This window comes from Anabrus simplex, chromosome 2, assembly GCF_040414725.1.
Source record: "Anabrus simplex isolate iqAnaSimp1 chromosome 2, ASM4041472v1, whole genome shotgun sequence".
NCBI lineage: Eukaryota > Metazoa > Arthropoda > Insecta > Orthoptera > Tettigoniidae > Anabrus > Anabrus simplex.
In genome coordinates, this window is record NC_090266.1 from 3,666,819 (window position 1) to 3,686,748 (window position 19,930).

At 40.8% G+C, this 19,930-nt stretch overlaps 1 protein-coding gene across 1 annotated transcript in view; it reads left to right on the forward strand.

The window, feature by feature from the left end:
• LOC136863901 (dynein beta chain, ciliary-like) overlaps window positions 1-19,930 on the forward strand; it is a 5,220,903-nt gene that overhangs the window by 1,414,776 nt on the left and 3,786,197 nt on the right. Inside the window, exon 23 of the mRNA XM_068226514.1 lies at window positions 17,915-18,081. Within this exon, the coding sequence (XP_068082615.1) occupies window positions 17,915-18,081 (167 nt within the window). The remainder of the gene's footprint in view (window positions 1-17,914; window positions 18,082-19,930) is intronic.

The window sequence follows — 19,930 nt, forward strand, 5'->3', positions numbered from 1 at the left end:
TTATTTTAAATTTAAACTTGTCTCTTATTTAGTAGCTAGTAATATTAACCTGGCAACCTGTCAAACGTTAATGTATGATCCTGGCCTCTCTCCTTCATGTTATTGCCCTCCACGCTTCGTATTTTGTGCTACTGCCCGTACGGTAAGTAATTGTGTTTTGTTTTCATTTTGTTGTTTGTACATTTGCATTGTTTTGTGTACATCTTGATGAAGTTGCATTTACTCCTTGTTTTATATATCACATCGAAAAGTAGGGGCGAACCGAAACCTTGCCTCACTCCTTTTTTGATTCCTGCCTCATTTTCAAAGCCGTCGATTCTTACCACTTCACACTGTTCGCTCTCGGTTTTTGATCCCGAACACCTTCCAAATCCGAAATATCTTGGTTCAATCAACATTATCGAATGCATTTTCAAGATTTACAAACGCCATATATGTGGACTTCCCGTTATTAATTCGATCCTCTAAGGTCAGACGTAAAGTCAGGATTGCTTCACGTATTCCTACATTTAATCTGAAGCCAAATTGGTTTTCTCCCAATTCAGTTTCAAATTGTATTTCCATTCTTCTATAAATAATAAGTGTTAACATTTTGCAAACATGAGATATAAACTAATGGTGCGATAGTTTCCACACTTGTCAGAACCGGCTTTCTTAGGAATAGGCATAACAACATTCTGAAGAAAATAGTAGGCACTTCTTCTGCATCATACATATTACACAATAAATGAAATAACCTCGCCATGCTGATTTGTCTTAAGAAATTCAGTAATTCAGAGAGAATGTCATCAATTCCAGGTGCCTTGTTCCTACGTAGGTCTGACAGACCTCTGTCAAATTTTGACCTAATAATTAGGTCCCCCATTTCATCAGCATCAACAGACACTTCTTGTTCCAGATCTACATTATCTACGACTTTATCCTGATACAACTCTTGAATATGCTCTTGGTATCTTCCTGCCTTGTCTTCTTTCCATTGAAGTGGTTTTCCATCTGAGCTCGTAATATTCATACACCTAGTTTTCCTTTCTCCAAAGATTTCCTTGATTTTCTTCTACACATCATGTACCTTTCTTATTAATATAAGGTACAACCTTCAATATCCTTGAATTTCTTCTTCAGCCATGCTTCCTTAGCTAGCCTGCACTTTCTGTCCACTTCATTTTTTAATCGCCTGCAATCCTTCTTGTCCCCTTCATTTTATGGCGTTCTTGTACTTTCGTCTTCCATCAATCAGGTCTAGTATCTTCTGAGTAATCCATTGTAACTTAGATTGTATTCCCTATCTTCCTATCATTAATTCGGCAGAAATACAGACCTAATTCTTCACAACTGTCCATTCTCCCTCTATTGTGTTTCCTTCAGCCTTTTAATTTAGCCCTAGTGCAACATGTTCCTTACACTCTTTCCTCTCAACTTTTCTAGTTCCCACCTCGTTGCTTTCCGTCCTTTCTTCAATTTCGTCAACTACAGTTTGTCTTTCATGACCAATAATGTGTGGTCAGAGTTCACGTCTACTCCTGGGAAAGTATTGCAATCCAACACCTGGTTCGTGAATCTCTGCCTAATGATAATGTTTGTTTGACACCTTGCATTGTCCCCAGGTATACAGCCGTCTTTTCTGGTGTTTGAACCAAGTATCATCCAGGACTAAATTATGATCGGTGTATGATTCAACCAGCCGACTTCCTTTTTCATTCCTTTGTTAGTTACGGCTGTAGTTTCCCGTGGTTTTCAGCCCTGTAACAGTATCAATACAGGGAAGCTACTTTGATTATTATTACAAGGCCATACCAGCTAATCATCTAAAGTGCCGCCCTTGTTACTTTCGAAAGTCTGCTACAACCCCCTCCCCCCTCATTTTGGTTGAACCATTCGATAGTCTGGTCTCTCGACACATATGGCTGCAAGGTCGACTTAGCTCTCTGCTTCATTGGGCACGAAGCAAGTTCACATGGTTCACAGGGGTGTTCTTGTGTCTAACAATCAGGAATATGTATGTTTCTTAGAAAATTATTCCTCTGTTTAGACTTCAGATTCTTGTAGTCTAAAACAATATATAGGCTATGTGATTTACTTCCTTAATTATTACATAATGTAGGTTTTAATTTTACTTGATTTGGTATCTGCATACATTTCATTTAAGGTGTAATATCTAATTTAATGTAATATTATATAAATGGAAATTGTGTGTTCATAAATCATTATATGTAAACGCTACATAAAGGGACTTTTAAGCCTCAGTGGCACGTAAATTATCAATAAATTAAAATTCAGTTTTAATTCTCTTAGTTCTCACTATTTACTCACACTAATACATACAGACCACAATCACTAACACAACAGACTCACTCAATCATGTTGGCGTTGACACAGTCTACAGTTCGCAGTCCGCACCCGACAGCCTCACAGTTCAGGAGGATGTTTGCTCTCCAAGCTCCGGTTTGCCAGTACCGACATTCCAGGGTGAACCAGAACACGCGCGATGCTCACAATCAGCAGCTGGCCCCAGGAAACACAAATGGTGACCACAGACTACCACTCTCACTCGGCAGAGCTCACAACGGACTGACTCTCAGCCAGTGTCTGCAGCTCTTGTTGAGATCCTCGCCAACTCACTGAACTCACTACAACGACTCCGCAGATGCTCCTGCCTTGTATTCAGACAGAAAAACTCGCATATTGGGTCACTTCACGTGTATATTACGTGTTTACAAGCTGCTCTCACTTCGCTTTTTCACACAGTCTTTCCTAGGCATTCCCTTTATGTTTCTACGACGGCATCGCTGCATGCCATCCATTCTCTTTCTACATCCTGAACCTGTTTAATGTGCACTGTTCTAAACTTCTCACTAATCTTATCCATGTACATGTTATATAAAATGCTCAATGGAGGCTGCAAAATTGTATTTACAAAGTTAAATTTTACATCGTAATGACCATCCATGGGCATTCTTCAAATATCATTTACCTCAATTCGTCTGCCAATTTCAATACTGGATTATCTCATTATTATTATTATTATTAATATTATTATTATTATTATTATTATTATTATTATTATTATTATTATTATTATTATTATTATTATTATTATTATTATTATTATTATTATTATTATTATTATTATTATTATTATTATTAACTCTTTCACTTTGCACATTCTCACATATCTGGATTGCCCTAATTTCACTCACGGGTACATATTATCCACATTATTCAAACAAATTGAGATGATCCTCCCTACAGGGACTTATCATAAAGCTTATTACCCATTCGCGTATCTATACAAGGTTTGCACCTCAAGTCAGCTTTCATTTCCCCATTCGTTAGCATCTTATACTAAAGGAGGAATAACTGTATTCATGTATTAAATTCGTGAAGCATCTGACAATGTATATTCGAAATATCACGCATGGAACAAGATATCAGTGCCCATCGAAAATCCAGTGTCTACTAGGCATCAGGGCAAATACTGAACCTAAATGACAGAAATGCTAATCGTTCCTGCAGAACATACTAATGCACTTGTCCTGTGAATATGAAATTCCTACCTCCAGTCTTTCGAGGTGTTCTGATTTTTAAGAACATGAGTGTATGTTCGAAAAATTGAGAAGAAATATTTCAGATGTTTGAAATTATATAGGCTTAGGAAGTCCGCCGAATTATCTAACTACACCCTTGCGTATACTTCAATAAAGCACATCACACATAACATGGGCTTTAGTTCTTGCTAATTCCCGGAATAACTATTTGATTACGCAATAATCACAGAAGGCAAGAAAAACATGATTCAGACAGGAAAATTTTACACCATTGAAACTCGCATACTGGATAACCTACACGTTATGTAAAATATCAAATTGCATGCTGATAAATATTATATATACATTTTATTTTATATCTTAATGCCACACGTGGTGATTTTCATGCTAGGATATCATGTGGATGTACTTATCATTTTGGTGTATAACCCGCTGTCATCTGCCGGTACTCATATGGATTTAGGTATCCATAACTGTCGTCTCGCTAGTAGAGAGTCCTAGGTTCATCCCGTTATATGTTGACGTCACGATGCCCTGAAATGCTACCTCCTGCTGCTGGAGGACCTCCGCTCTCTCCACAGAGAAAATCCGCAGTAACACAGGTGCGACCTCGACGTGGAAAATCCTGGGTTTGAAGAGCACTGACATACATGTGAAAGGAATTAGGAATCGGTTATTTGAAGCAATGTTTATATGACGTACAAATAATACGACACTGATGAATCCACTCATAGACCAATCAATCAATCAATCAATCAATCAATCAATCAATCAATCAATCAATCAATCAATCAATCAATCAATCAATCAATCAATCAATCAATCAATCAATCAATCAATCAATCAATCAATACTGATCTGCATTTAGGACAGTCGCCCAGGTGGCAGATTCCCTATCTGTTGCTTTCCTAGCCTTTTCCTAAATGATTTCAAAGAAATTGGAAATTTATTGTACATCTTCCTTGGTAAGTTATTCCAATCCCTAACTCCCCTTCCTATAAATGAATATTTGCCCCAGTTTGTCCTCTTGAATTCCAACTTTATCTTCATATTGTGATCTTTCCTACTTTTATAAACGCCATTCAAACTTATTCGTCTACTAATGTCATTCCACGCCATCTCTCCGCTGACAGCTCGGAACATACCACCTAGTCGAGCAGCTCTTCTTCTTTCTCCCAATTCTTCCTAACCCAAACATTGCAACAATTTTGTAACGCTACTCGTTTGTCGTAAATCACCCAGAACAAATCGAGCTGCTTTTCTTTGGATTTTTCAAGCTCTTGAATTAGGTAATCCTGGTGAGGGTCCCATACACTTGAACCATACTCTATTTGGGGTCTTAGCAGAGACTTATAAGCACTCTCCTTTACATCCTTACTACAACCCCTAAACACCCTCATAACCATGTGTAGAGATCTGTAACCTTTATTTACAATCCCATTTATGTGATTACCCCATTGAAGATCTTTCCTTATATTAACACCTAGATAATTACAATGATCCACAAAAGGAACTTTCACCCCATCAACGCTGTAATTAAAACTGAGAGGACTTTTCCTATTTGTGAAACTCACAACCTTACTTTAACCCCGTTTATCAACATACCATTGCCTGCTGTCCACCTCACAACATTTTCGAGGTCACGTTGCAGTTGCTCACAATTTTGTAACTTATATATCACTCTATAGAGAAAAACATCATCCGCAAAACGCCTTACCTCCGATTCCACTCCTTTATTCATATCATTTTTATATATAAGAAAACATAAAGGACCGATAATACTGCCTTGAGGACTTCCCGTCTTAATTATTACAGGGTCAGATAAAGCTTCACCTACTCTAACTCTCTGAGATCTACTTTTTAGAAATATAGCAAACCATTCGGTCACACTTTGTCTAGACCAATTGCACTCATTTTTGCCAGTAGTCTCCCATGATCCACCCTATCAAATTCTTTAGACAGGTCAATGGCGATACAGTTCATTTGACCTCCAGAATCCAAGATATCTGCTATATCTTGCTGGAATCCTACAAGTTGAGCTTCGGTGGAATAACCTTTCCTAAAACCGAATTGCCTTCTATCGAACAAGGTATTAATTTCACAAACATGTCTAATACACTGAGTGACAGAGCAAATGCAACACCAAGAAGGAGTGGTTCGAAAGGGATGAAAGTTGGGGAAAAAACGGAGACGGCACGGACGAATAATTGATGTTTATTTCAAACCGATATGCAGGTTATACAATGCGCACGGCATCGACTCAGTAGGATGTAGGACGACCGCGAGCGGCGATGCACGCAGAAACACGTCGAGGTACAGAGTCAATATGAGTGCGGATGGTGTCCTGAGGGATGGTTCTCCATTCTCTGTCAACCATTTGCCACAGTTGGTCGTCCGTACGAGGCTGGGGCAGAGTTTGCAAACGGCGTCCGATGAGATCCCACACGTGTTCGATTGGTGAGAGATCCAGAGAGTACGCTGGCCACGGAAGCATCTGTACACCTCGTAGAGCCTGTTGGGAGATGCGAGCAGTGGTGGGCGGGCATTATCCTGCTGAAACAGAGCATTGGCCAGCCCCTGAACGGGAGTGCCACCGGCCGCAGCACATGCTGCACGTAGCGGTGGGCATTTAAAGTGCCTTGAATACGCACTAGAGGTGACGTGGAATCATTCGCAATAGCGTCCCAAACCATGATGCCGCGTTGTCTAGCGGTAGGGCGCTCCACAGTTACTGCCGGATTTGACCTTTCTCCACGCCGACGCCACACTCGTCTGCGGTGACTACCACTGACAGAACAGAAGCGTGACTCATCGGAGAACATGACGTTCCGCCATTCCCTCATCCAAGTCGCTCTAGCCCGGCACCATGCCAGGCATGCACGTCTATGCTGTGGAGTCAATGGTAGTCTTCTGAGCGGACGCCGGGAGTGCAGGCCTCCTTCAACCAATCGACGGGAAATTGTTCTGGTCGATATTGGAACAGCCAGGGTGTCTTGCACATACTGAAGAATGGCGGTTGACGTGGCGTGCGGGGCTGCCACCGCTTGGCGGCGGATGCGCCGATCCTCGCGTGCTGACGTCACTCGGGCTGCGCCTGGACCCGTCGCACGTGCCGCATGTCCCTGCGCCAACCATCTTCGCCACAGGCGCTGCACCGTGGACACATCCCTATGGGTATCGGCTGCGATTTGACGAAGCGACCAACCTGCCCTTCTCAGCCCGATCACCATACCCCTCGTAAAGTCGTCTGTCTGCTGGAAATGCCTCCGTTGACGGCGGCCTGGCATTCTTAGCTATACACGTGTCCTGTGGCACACGACAACACGTTCTACAATGACTGTCGGCTGAGAAATCACGGTACGAATTGGGCCATTCGCCAACGCCGTGTCCCATTTATCGTTCGCTACGTGCGCAGCACAGCGGCGCATTTCACATCATGAGCATACCTCAGTGACGTCAGTCTACCCTGCAATTGGCATATAGTTCTGACCACTCCTTCTTGGTGTTGCATTTGCTCTGTCAGTCAGTGTATAATCAGAGAGAATGCATTCCCAAAGCGTACATACAATGCATGTCAAACTTACTGGCCTGTAATTTTCAGCTTTATGTCTATCACCCCTTCCTTTATACACAGGGGCTACTATAGCAACTCTCCATTCATTTGGTATAGCTCCTCCGACCAAACAATAATCAAATAAGTACTTCATATATGGTACTATATGCCAACCCATTGTCTTTAGTATATCCCCAGAAATCTGATCAATTCCAGCCGCTTTTCTAGTTTTCAACTTTTGTATCTTATTGTAAAAGTCATTGTTATCATATGTAAATTTTATTACTTCTTTGCCCTTAGTCTCCTCCTCTATCTCGACATTATCCTTGAAACCAACAATCTTTACATACAGCTGACTGAATACTTCTGCCTTTTGAAGATCCTCACATACACACTCCCCTTGTTCATTAATTATTCCTGGAATGTCCTTCTTGGAACCTGTTTCTGCCTTAAAATACCTATACATACCCTTCAATTTTTCACTAAAATTCGTATGACTGCCTATTATGCTTGCCATCATGTTATCCTTAGCTGCCTTCTTTGCTAGATTCAATTTTCTAGTAAGATCCTTCAATTTCTCCTTACTTCCACAGCCATTTCTATCTCTATTTCTTTCCAGTCTGCACCTCCTTCTTAGTCTCTTTATTTCTCTATTATAATAAGGTGGGTCTTTACCATTCCTTACCACCCTTAATGGTACAAACCTGTTTTCGCATTCCTCAACAATTTCTTTAAACCCATCCCAGAGTCTGTTTACATTTTTATTTACCGTTTTCCACCGATCATAGGTACTTTTTAGAAACTGCCTCATTCCTGCTTTATCAGCCATATGGTACTGCCTAACAGTCCTACTTTTAAGACCTTCCTTTCTATCACATTTATTTTTAACTACCACAAAAACAGCTTCATGATCACTAATACCATCTATTACTTCAGTTTCCCTATAGAGCTCATCTGGTTTTATCAGCACGACATCCAGGGTATTTTTCCCTCTGGTTGGTTCCATCACTTTCTCAATCAGCTGTCCTTCCCATATTAACTTATTTGCCATTTGTTGGTCATGCTTCCTGTCGTTCGCATTTCGTTCCCAATTGACATCTGCCAAATTCAGATCTCCCGCTACAATCACATTTCTTTCTATGTCGTTTCCCACATAGCTGACTATCCTATCAAATAATTCCGAATCCGCGTCAGTGCTACCCTTTCCCGATCTGTACACTCCAAATATATCAAGTTGCCTATTATCTTTAGAAATGAGCCTTACACGTAGAATGTCATGTGTCTCATCTTTAACTTTTTCGTAGCTTACAAATTCTTCTTTCACCAGGATGAACACTCCCCCTCCCTGCCTTCCTATCTCTACGATACACACTCCAGTGCCGTGAGAAAATTTCTGCATCCATTATATCATTTCTCAGCCATGATTCAACTCCTATTACATTATCTGATAAATATATATCTATTAAATTACTTAATTCTATTCCTTTCCTTACAATACTTCTACAGTTCAACACTAACAATTTTATGTCATCTCTACTTGATTTCCAGTTCCCTGTTCCCTTATCACCGCTCCCTAGGCCACCCCGTTCCCGTGAATGTACTTCCCTATTACCCTTCCAAACAAATTTCCTAACTTATACGTACCACTGCGGTTTAAATGAAGGCCATCTGAGCGCAGATCACTATCTGCTACCTACTCGAGATGGACTACCCAAGTAGCGATTAATGTCCGTGAAGACCGCTACTCGAATCCCGCTCGTTATATAGGAAGAAATATTCACTGATCTGTTTGTTCCTACGTGAGCGCCACTATTCATTGGCGGTACAATTTCCTGGCCAATCTGACAACGTTTATTTTATTATGTGTGTTGGCTCTGATAACTGCACATGCGTTAATTGTAACACAATAACCACTGGTTATCTATCTTCATTAACGCACAACGTCATGATAAGTTTAAGTAGCGTCACCCGCTCTCCATAAACATATTCATTTAGCCTGCAATAATATTACTTGTCATCATTCCTTTACTGATTGCTGAGATTGGTATTTCACACATGCCCTTACCACAACTGTAACTTCACACCGGGAAACTGTAGCTGCACTATCAAATAACAGACTGCGTATCGGACTAAGACAGAGTATACCTCTGGTTGGAACAATACCGATTATACTGAGTGTCAATGGCTCTCGGGGATTTGCTTTTATGAATGACATGTGTCGTCTGCTACGGAAAGGGAAACTCCCCCCACATTGGAAAAATAGCTCCGCTAATAATCGTCTCTCAGAGTCAAATAGATATTCATTTGATAGATGTTGGCATGCTCTATATACTGATCTTTTTTTAAAACTCACATCACTGATTTACTTGTAATTTCTAAGTCCCCTATCTGCGTTGAGATAAGTACTTGAGGCATATCACCGCACGTGCGTCATTAAGAATGTGCTCGATAAGTAATTCGTATTTTTACATTATCCTTACTTGAAACTTTCTTGGGCTAGTGACGAACTTTTCTTCATAATATTAGTACTTAATGTGCACAATTTGTGGGTTGTATCCAAGAATATAGAAAGAAATCGGTGGTAATATCCAGTTTTCACGTTAGAACCCTGTAAACTTAACTCCACCTCTTGACATGGGCAGCAATTTTGCGTAGTGTTCTACCTCGCGCTCGCTTCCGGGATATAGAACGCAATACAGAGGCCGCGCTGCATTTAGAGCTCTCCGTCTCGGTGCGCGCAACGAGAACACCTGCATCCAAGCTCGCGCGGCGTCGTTCGTATTCCAGTCCGGGCATAAAATGGTGTTACAACCAAATATTTCATAGATGGTGCGGAAAACGACACATATGTCACGCTGGTCTACATGTCTATTTGCAGGGTATTGAACGGTTTGCAAATACTTCAACAAACCGCCATCAATAACTGCCCAAGTTAACTACTTTAATAATGGGCAATATTTGGTTAAGTTAAATACAAATTTATTGAAATAAACGAAACAAGAAGCACCAAATACCAAACAAATAAGAATTAAAAATGAAATCAACTGAACTGAAAGAAACACTCGATTTGACTTTGTGTCAATAGACATCCAAGTGTTTCAAAACTCATCATAGAAACGTTTATGATATATCGTGAATGTAACCAGGCGGCACTTACATATAATAAACGGCTGACAAGTATTTTATTCTTAGAAATGATTAGCTTATATTTCATATCCATTAACACTGTGGTAAAACCATATCCAACCTTTACGTAACAATTTCGTGGGTATTATTAAGAAGCCTATATGTTTAATAATAATAGTACGTGAATCACAAGATATCATTACACATGTATAGTGATTTCAATGGAGCAGAGAGGGGAAGGAAGCGTGAGGGGTGATTGGGAGAGCAAAGCCAAAGCCAAAGTTCAAGAAAATATTACAATTTCTCTTTTAAACATTATAAACTTCAAATTTCGAACTAACAATTTAATAAACAATATAGAAAATGAGCTGGAAGCTTCGGCAACAATCCCAAATCTCAGTATATTTACAGAGAAAGAATGCTCAAACACCTAAATTGAGCTCACCAGCTCCTTACCAAAAGAAGATAGAAAGCTCTGTCATGATTTACAAACAGGAACTCAAAAAAACAAATTTCTTTATACGACACGAACACCGAATTTCTTACAATTACAGAATAATTAAATGTTACATGCCATTCATAAATGTATAGTGCAGTTTAGAACAGGGTGTGTTAAATACCAGTTAATCGGTAAGCCATAGCTTCTGGCAAACTTTAACACGTGGTTCTCGGACACAGTAGCTTCATCTACAAAATTTAAAGTCGAGGGTCTCAAACCGCAAAAATTCTTTTAACGAAATAGAGTAAGGGAAGCGAACCCAGGAATACAGTTTACACATTCCTTTGAAATGGGCCAGCAAATTACATTACCAAGAGGAAAAGGCACCACACGTTGTTTGATAAGCAAAATTAGAACACTGGGGAAACAGCCCATAAAAAGACAAGCGAATTGGGCCCACGATACATGGCCGCAAAAGTCAGGAAAGAACAATAAATGTTAACATTTGTACAAAGGGCCGAAAATCAAAGTGATTGAGGGCACAACACCAGGAATACGGAGAATATATGCGTAGTACGTAAGTGGACATAAGGACCGACGAAGCAGGTTCATACTGAACCGAATCCCCTGTCATAAATGTGGGCTAGCTACAGCGGGAAGAGCACGTGGAGTGGTTCGATATGATTGGGCGAAAATAATTCAAGCTACAATATGAATCATACTAAATCATACTAAATACTAAATCTTCAGCTGTTCCCTGGATAGCCTCTTTCTACCTAGCTTCCCCCTGTTGTTTGTCCCGTAACTCTCCTACATATCTACGAGAATCTCTGTTCCTTTGCTGGAAAACAGGTCGAAAATTTCCTTCGTTTCTACCATTGCGGTCGTCCCTTTCATCCCAGCGATAATATGGACGCCTCTGTCCCGTGAAGTTACCGTATTTATACTTATACGTTCTTCCACTGTTTCCCGGAGGGAAATTCCTTCCTCTCAACTCGCCCCTATTCCAATTAAATCGGCCACCTCGCCTTTCTTTCATTCTGTTATTCGGTTGCCAATTCGTTTTCCGTAGTTCCCTCTCTTCACATTTTGCTTGACGTGAAGTCGTTTGGGTCCCAGAGCTCTGTCTCTCGCAACCTTTTCTCGTCTTAGGTGGTGTGCCGTCACCTTCACTTAAACCAATGGTGTTGATGGCTTCAGCGTGCCGAATCCTAGGATGTCCCTCGTTCGAGGTTTGATGTAACTGGCTCAATGTAATTTCCGATTCTGCCGCAGTTTTTACATTGGTAGCGATAAGTGTTCGTTGTACTTCAATCGGTAGCTGTCTTGAGATGGCTGCGATCATCTCTCTCTCTACGGAGGTACGTCCAGGTCCCTGAATTTTATCACTTGCGAGATGAAGTACTGAGAAAACTTGGTTGGAAGTGTAGCTGGATACTTCCTGGTATACAACTTCATGCGTAATAACTGCTGCATCGCCACGTGCCAGAATTTTCGAAGAAATGCTACCTTAAATTGTTCGTAGGTAGTGAACGTGTAACGAAACGCTGTCATCCACTCCAGGGCAGAATCACACAAGAATTTTTCGACGGTGCGCAGTCTTCTCTCGGGTGGGATTCTACAGTCTGACATGTAATCCTCCATCTCCCTGAGAAAATCTCGTGGCGTCCTGTCCTCCATCCCACTGAACTTCCGCGGTTTATCTTCCGCTGTGCGTAGAATATTGTACACTGATGTACCTCCATGTACGTTCGGAGTTGAAGTACGTTCTTCAGGTCTTGGCAAGTGTAGTAACTCGCTCAGCATCGGGGGTTCACTCGCTTGACTCGGTTCCTTTTCCAAGGTCTGATGATGAATTGTCCCCTTGATTTTGGAAAGTTCCTTATCTGTCCTCAAATCCAGCAATTCTAGCTTGTCTTTCATGTGTCTTAATTCTTTCTCTACCGAAACAAATTTTGTTTGATTCTTGTAACTAACTTCAGCCCAAGGCTCGGCGCTATTTCCTATTTCTTGATTATTGGCTCTGACTGCTTCGTGGTCTGCCAATATCTTCTTCTTAATTTCGTCCCCTTTGGTATCCACTTCATCCACGACCTCCTGACGTAGTCTTTCTTCCCATTTTCTCATCTCAGTCTCGGTTTCCCGTTGCCTGTCCTTCATCTCATTTTCTACTTTCTCTTCTGTCTGTTTCTGTGCCGCGGCTACTTGATTGCTAATCTCCATGGCCATATTCTCGAATCTGGTCTCCGTATCTCCGCTTAACTTGTCGATGGCGCTCCGGTTCAATCCGATCTCGGTTCGAGCCTCGTCTAAGCTAACGGTGACCTCCCCAGACGTTTCTCAGTCCTAACCGTATTTTCCGCCAATTTGCCGGATAATTCCACAACAGAATTTCTTATTTTCGTGACCTGTTCCTGTGTCTTACTTTCGGCCTCATCTAGTCTATTCTCCAGCCTGTCAATGCCCTCTATACAACATTTCTCTACGTTATCTATCTTGTTCGCTAACGTGTCAGTTTTCTCCGCTACCTTACTAATTTCAGCCTTAAGTTCATCCCTAGCTTCCTGCTCAAGTTTTTCACGTCTCCCGGCCTCGATTGCCATTAAGTCAATCCTATTTGTGAGTTGAGTCATGTGTTTAAACTGATGTTCCTCGGCCTCTTGTTCCCGTTTCTCTGCCTTCTCCGCTTCCAAGTTCATCCACGCCAATAAATCGGCCAACGTAATTGCCATACTAATGCGTATATGAAGTGACGTTGCAGTCTGCTCCTGTCGCTACTAGTTTGAATGTAACATCCAAGTATTCCCTGTATCAAAATTTACCTTAATTCTCAGTTTCTGTCATTTACGTTAATCAAAAACTGCAAGCACCTTGGCTCCATAACTCGCCAATTCAGAAACTGCCTATGCAAATCCATCTATGTTTTTAGCTTTCGCGATAAAATCAATAATACCGAATTTAAACAAAAAATTGGAATAAATTTACACATTGGTGGCCCCAAATATATTATCAAAATATAGGCTCCTTCTTTTGGGCCAAAATCAAAATGCTAGACACCAGCACGTAACCATATTTACCATATATCTGCAAATCGAGGCTTGTTTATATGCCTCAAGTCTTCGAACTTAATGCAACTATCGTTACCTAAATTCATACGAGATTGAGGTCCTCTCGCGTCGCTAGCTTATTCTAGTCGAAACCAGTCTACCTAACTGTCTATGAATTTTTTCCAAAACAATACTTCGGCTATGTCTCTGGCGATCTAAACCTGATGGGTATGTCATCGTCCGTTTTTACCTCATCTATGAGAAGATATTTTATTTTTCTCGGACTCCCGCTGAGTCATATGGCTGCTTCGACATGCCTCATTTATCGGCAATAGGGTTCTTATTCATTTCCTATGTAGTTCTTAAAAATTACAACAGTTAACTGCCGATTTAAACCTGACGTGATCTTATATATTTAGGAATTACTGAATCTCCTAAATACACGATTTCATCAGAAACCTCGCCCTTTATATCCGTATACCAACACATGTATCATCGAATCTAAGGACTTCAGACATAAGTCGTCTAACACGCTAGGCTGCCAGATAATGCGTCCGGTTCGAAATTCCCTAGATCTTACTTTAACTTATTAAATGCCTGACCACTTGGTCATTTCAGCTTTCGAACCAAAATCTTCCTAACAAAGCCTATACTGAATTGCCCAATGACAGTGACGCATAATAATGGTCCGATGGTGGGTATCAACTTTGCCCAAACAACAACTCAGGCCCACGTTGGGCGCCATATAATGAACCGAATCCCCTGTCATAAAAGTGGGCTAGCTAGAGCGAAAAGAGCGCGTGGAGTGGTTCGATATGATTGGGCGAAAATTATTCAAGCTACAATATGAATCATACTAAATTAATATCTGGACAGGATCTACGATCATTATTCTAGTGAATAAGAACCCCAAAAAAGCAAAGATGAATTTATTCAATAAAACATTTATATCAATCATACTAAATGTCACAAATAAAGAAAATTAAAGAAACCAACGACGTCTCTGGGCCAAAGAAAACCTGTGCCGAACACACGATTTGAAAAATACAAGTGAATCAAATTTACATAAATCGAGTTACGACCCGATGAACAAACATCTATGAACAAAGGGGAAATGTACTCGGATACGCGTTACATTCGAGTGGTCTGTCATCGTCGCTAAACTTTCTAATGTCATGTCTAACGTTCGCAATGCTCAAGTTGTCCAAGATAATGCCGTGTTATCAAGTAAATATATTATTAGGCAAATACATATTAACTTGATATAAACACGGTCCGATGCAAATGTATTCGGACACTGGGATAAATAAACCTCTTGTTCAAGCCATCCTACTCTCCCTTCCAAAAGAAAACACAGACTATAAATACGGCCCTAGCCATAGGCAAATGGGAATGGTTTAGAAACCTTACAACCCAGCGGCTACCTTACGAGCTTAAATAGACGCACATTTAAACCACGTTGGTTAAGCAAAATAAACGATAAAATACTGGTCACAACACCATCAGAAAAACATATGTACACACACACACACTTGTAAAAGAAAGACACATCGGAAAATGCATATCATGGGATATATATCGGGGTTCATCTCCGATATGTGGGCGTAGACCAACTGCGCCTGGCCCGGCACAATAATTCCGACTTGCACCTTCACTGAAGAGAATGCACACAGCTGTGACACACAAACCAAAACACGACTGGCTAGCAAGGGGCTGCAGGTTTCTTAAATTTGTTCTAACAGGTTGGACTCAGTGGCTCGATGTCAGCTAATGCCTTCATTCATTCAAGGATGGCGGATCCCAGCCAACTTGGCCTGTCTGCCTTAGGTCTCTCTACCCGAGACAAGGTTCCTTTCCTCACAATAACAAGCTGTGCTCTTTCTTTCAATAAGCTCACATCACCAGTCGGCTAATTCACATGCGATAATGCCCCGATCCCAGTAAATACATAGGGCTACTGCCTATATCATACACATATCTGGCCTCACTAGCCATTCCGGTCTACACGAGCCATTTACTCAACGTAACATGGGTTTGACCACCATTTAATTCAGCACAAATGGGCGCTCCGGCCTCTTGGCTTCAATTCCTAGCTAAACTCACCTAGTTTTGACACTTCGTTATCCATATATAAGAATCCTGTAGCCTTACAACTCGCCTCACATAAGTCCGACCCGTATCAATTCCAAAATCTGCTTTCCCTGCATATATAAAATCTTAATTCACTCGACTGTGTCCACAGCTCTGTCGCATGTCATCAATGGTACCTGAAATACATGCTGAGTGCAGAGAAGACAATAAATAAAAAACATCCTTCTCTAATCCTGATAACATAACACTCGCTCCCATGCGACATTTAAGGCTTAAGGCCTAAAAATTGTGTGAGGACGCTATCCAATAAATCTCACATAAAATAGTAGAACACACAGACAGAAACACGTAACCAGAAAATAAAAATCATACAACACTAACTATAACCTACTTCTTCCCTTTAATTCCCAACTATCTATATAACACACTCACGTCCCAAGATAATACATGCAAATAGCTTATGAACACATTTACTTTACGGAAGTTAAATCAAGTCAGACGCCTCTCTGGCTGACTTTAAATACGCACAAATATTTACATAGAAATCTAATTTGCCTAGAGTATATATCTGATAACTACAACATGCTAACAGACATTAGAAAGCTTAGCTTTGACGACGGGATCTAGCAACGGCGGTCACTTGACCGCTGGTGTCATTCAGGCCTTAGCCTGACATCTCACCGATCTCCAGGAATCGAAGCCTCGTCCTCTCGAGTCCAAAGACGGCCATGATTCTCCAGTAAGCCTTGGTATCCTCCAGTGTAGTTGTTGTGGAAGTCTTCTACTCCGCCGTTTCTTTATGCAACGAGCACATGGGATCCACCCCTAATGATTAGGCAACAACCTGTACAACAGAGTTACAGTTACATAAATGCACCATTAGATTATGGGAAGCAATCCCGGGCAGTTTCCTGTCCTTCACAACGGCAATATAAAAGACGGTACGCACACGACATACGCACATTGCGGACCTGCGTCCCGATCATTCGTTGCTAACGTGAACAAAGTACATACGTGAGACGCCTCAAATATAACGAGCACTCACAGTCTGAAATTAGCAACGTATACAGTCATTCACCAGCCCGCACCCTGGCGACTACTCAATTTCGAATGTTTTAGACAGAGGTAACAGAACAGATCATTGTTGTTTTACATGAATTAAAACACCATAATTAAAACAAACTGAGCTTCTAACATGGCGCGTCTTCCCCTTTTCAGGTTCTTTCCCAACCTTACCTCCTCCGTCCTGCCAAAGAGCTTCGCCCCGCTCACCCTCGGCTTCCGGTCCAACAACCAAACAAGGTTCAAACTAGGCTATCGGTTTGAACGTACTACACAGGAAACAGGCATAATTACACAAGGTTATTATTCACAGGCATATGAAAATTCAGGTCTCGTTTTCTCCATACGAATAAACTGTGGAATATGGCTCCGTGACGGATATCATCTGACAGATTCCAATGAAATTTTATACCAGGTTGAGTCAAGTTGTCTCCATTCCGCTTGCTGTTTGCCAGCTCAGGAAGCTCGGTTCTCCTCACTCCAGCACGTGGTTGGTTGACAATTTTAACCAGCGGACAGAATCTCCGCGCCTACATTACTACAGTTTCGTCCAGACTTGAAAAATTTCCGTCTATCCATGGCTTGGTATCGACTTCAGTCTAACTAGGCGCAGTATAGCTTCCTAACGGCCATTGTCCTCCTACGTACAAATAATCCGTTTCTTAATGAACCCCGAGTATTACTCCTAATAATATGGGGCATATGCCGATATGTTACAATACTACCATGTGACTAAGTTAACGGAATAAATTAAATTTAAAAACACTAGTCGCCAAATATTAAAATCCAAACCTTATGGCACAACAACGACCGCTGTTGATAATGAGGTGTCGTCTCGGCCGTTATTGTTGTCTTCCTAGAGCAGGACCTCCATCTCACAGTCAAGTAGGCTGAGTGGACCCCTAACCACTTCAGGCTGTTTGCATACGTATTCCTGCAGTTGATATTAGATTCCATGTTTTAGGGAAATTACTATAATTGATAGATGTGTCCATTTTTTAGCACGACTGAGTACGTTCTCAGTATATCCATGTTAGTATTTTCTTTTCAGGAACTTCCCGAACAGTGGGAGAGAATCAAGAAACTGGATGGTGTAATGAGGCAAATTGTAGCTCCAATGGAAGTAGTCCAAGTGTCAAGAATCAAGAAAAGGACAACAATTTTTCAGTTCCAGCAGGGATTATACCGATCAAAGTTCTGCAAATACCCATTTTTCAAGTAAGGGTCTTCCAACTATTATATCGTGCATCCAACTATGATTTTGTTGACATGCTTCTTAGTATTAGCACTATGACAATCCGGATTTGATGACTTTGTAAATACTGTAACTGCTACAGAGTGTCTGAGTTGAATAGAATGTGAATAATATGCTGTAGTCGGATAGCGATAGAAAGCAATTTTTAAGTATAGATATAGGTATTCTCTGTAACTGAACCGTACTTCGAATAGAAACATAACATGTAAAGAGTTCTTGAACTGTAGCCACTTGTACGTCCGCTTAAAACGGCTGGTATTTTCATTCCGCGGCAACTTGCCGCATCTCTCCGTATGCTCCCCTGTTACATCTACGAGTTGAAAACTGTAGTACAGGAAGATTACACTATCTAATCTGTATTACAGTTTTCGAACTATTTAGCTTATAATTTTACGTTTAATATTATACGATTTATATTCTAGCAATTAACAAGTGCGACCCATTACCAGCATATTCCTTGAAATACTTGTATGTTATTTAAATATTGGGCCTTTCGTAATCACTCTCAGATCGACAGCATCAGGTTAAAAATAAAAACTCTGATAGACTTTTCATTACAGGATATTCCTGAACCTTGCCTTCATAGAAACACTCTCTCTACCGCTGAGACGTTCTACGGAGGACCATCAGCCCATTCTTCACTATGGAGTAGGTCGTATGACCAACCTGAATTAGGAGCGAAGTCAAGGTCGTACAAAAACTGTCCAACGGAATTCTGTTTCGCTAATCCATTTCCGAGGAGACCAGTTCATATTGCAGGCAGGTAATATGGACCATATTTGTTAACGAATCGGTGCCCTTTCGTAGTTATATTTATGAAAATCTTCCTCCAAATTCCATACTACTTATTTCACAGTTACCAGGAAGAAACTTCCAGATGTAAACACTGTCAGCCGACTGTAACATGGCTTACGGCGATTCATCATTTGGAGTAATCACGGTTCACAGTTGCTCGAACCACGAGGCACATTTTTCTGACTCATGAGGGCTGGTAAGATGTTGGGGATGTTTGTTTCCGCCAATATCGCAAGATATCCACAAGTCATCTTCCGAAGGCCACTACTACATAATCACACCGTGAACGATAATAGTTCGATCATCGTGAATGACTTAAATTGCCCTGAATTTCTGGCACTGAACTTACAAGTTCATTTTCAAATACACTACCTTCCTTATTATAGATCTGGGTCAGATAGTGCAAATCAATGACAGCCTCCATACACGATACGTTACGTCTGCCTTTCAGAATTGGGCCAATCCATCCCTTAATTAGCCTCCTCCTGCACAAATGTGGCACAAGTTTCAGCGAATCTCGTAACGAGATAAGAAATGCGACTCATCAAAGATCCTATTCAGTAGCCTTGTTCAAGGATGGTCTGGAAGGAGACCGAATGGAACCTCAATTGACTGTGAATATTTCGGATAATTTCCTGTATAATTTCAAGTAGTCCTTAGTCACTTGAAACTGGACTGTCAACAGTGCAAGTAGAACGTGGATTCTTACTTCATATACCCGGTTTACAACAAAGAGCCCTCTAGCACGATAATAATAATTCCCCGGGGATTTTGTGGAACGCAGAGGTGTAAGAAGGAGCACAATTAAAACAACAACATTTTGAAATATTATTTCTTTCCTTTTCTTCTGACTTTAAATTTTGATAAATAATCCGAATGACCAACAACAAATAACAGTTAAATGGAATAACGATGAGCTCGTCAGCTTTGTTCACAACAAAGATTTAAAGTCAACAATCACTTACAATGGAAAAGGTTTACAAATTCATGAGCATGATAATTCTAAATATACATTAT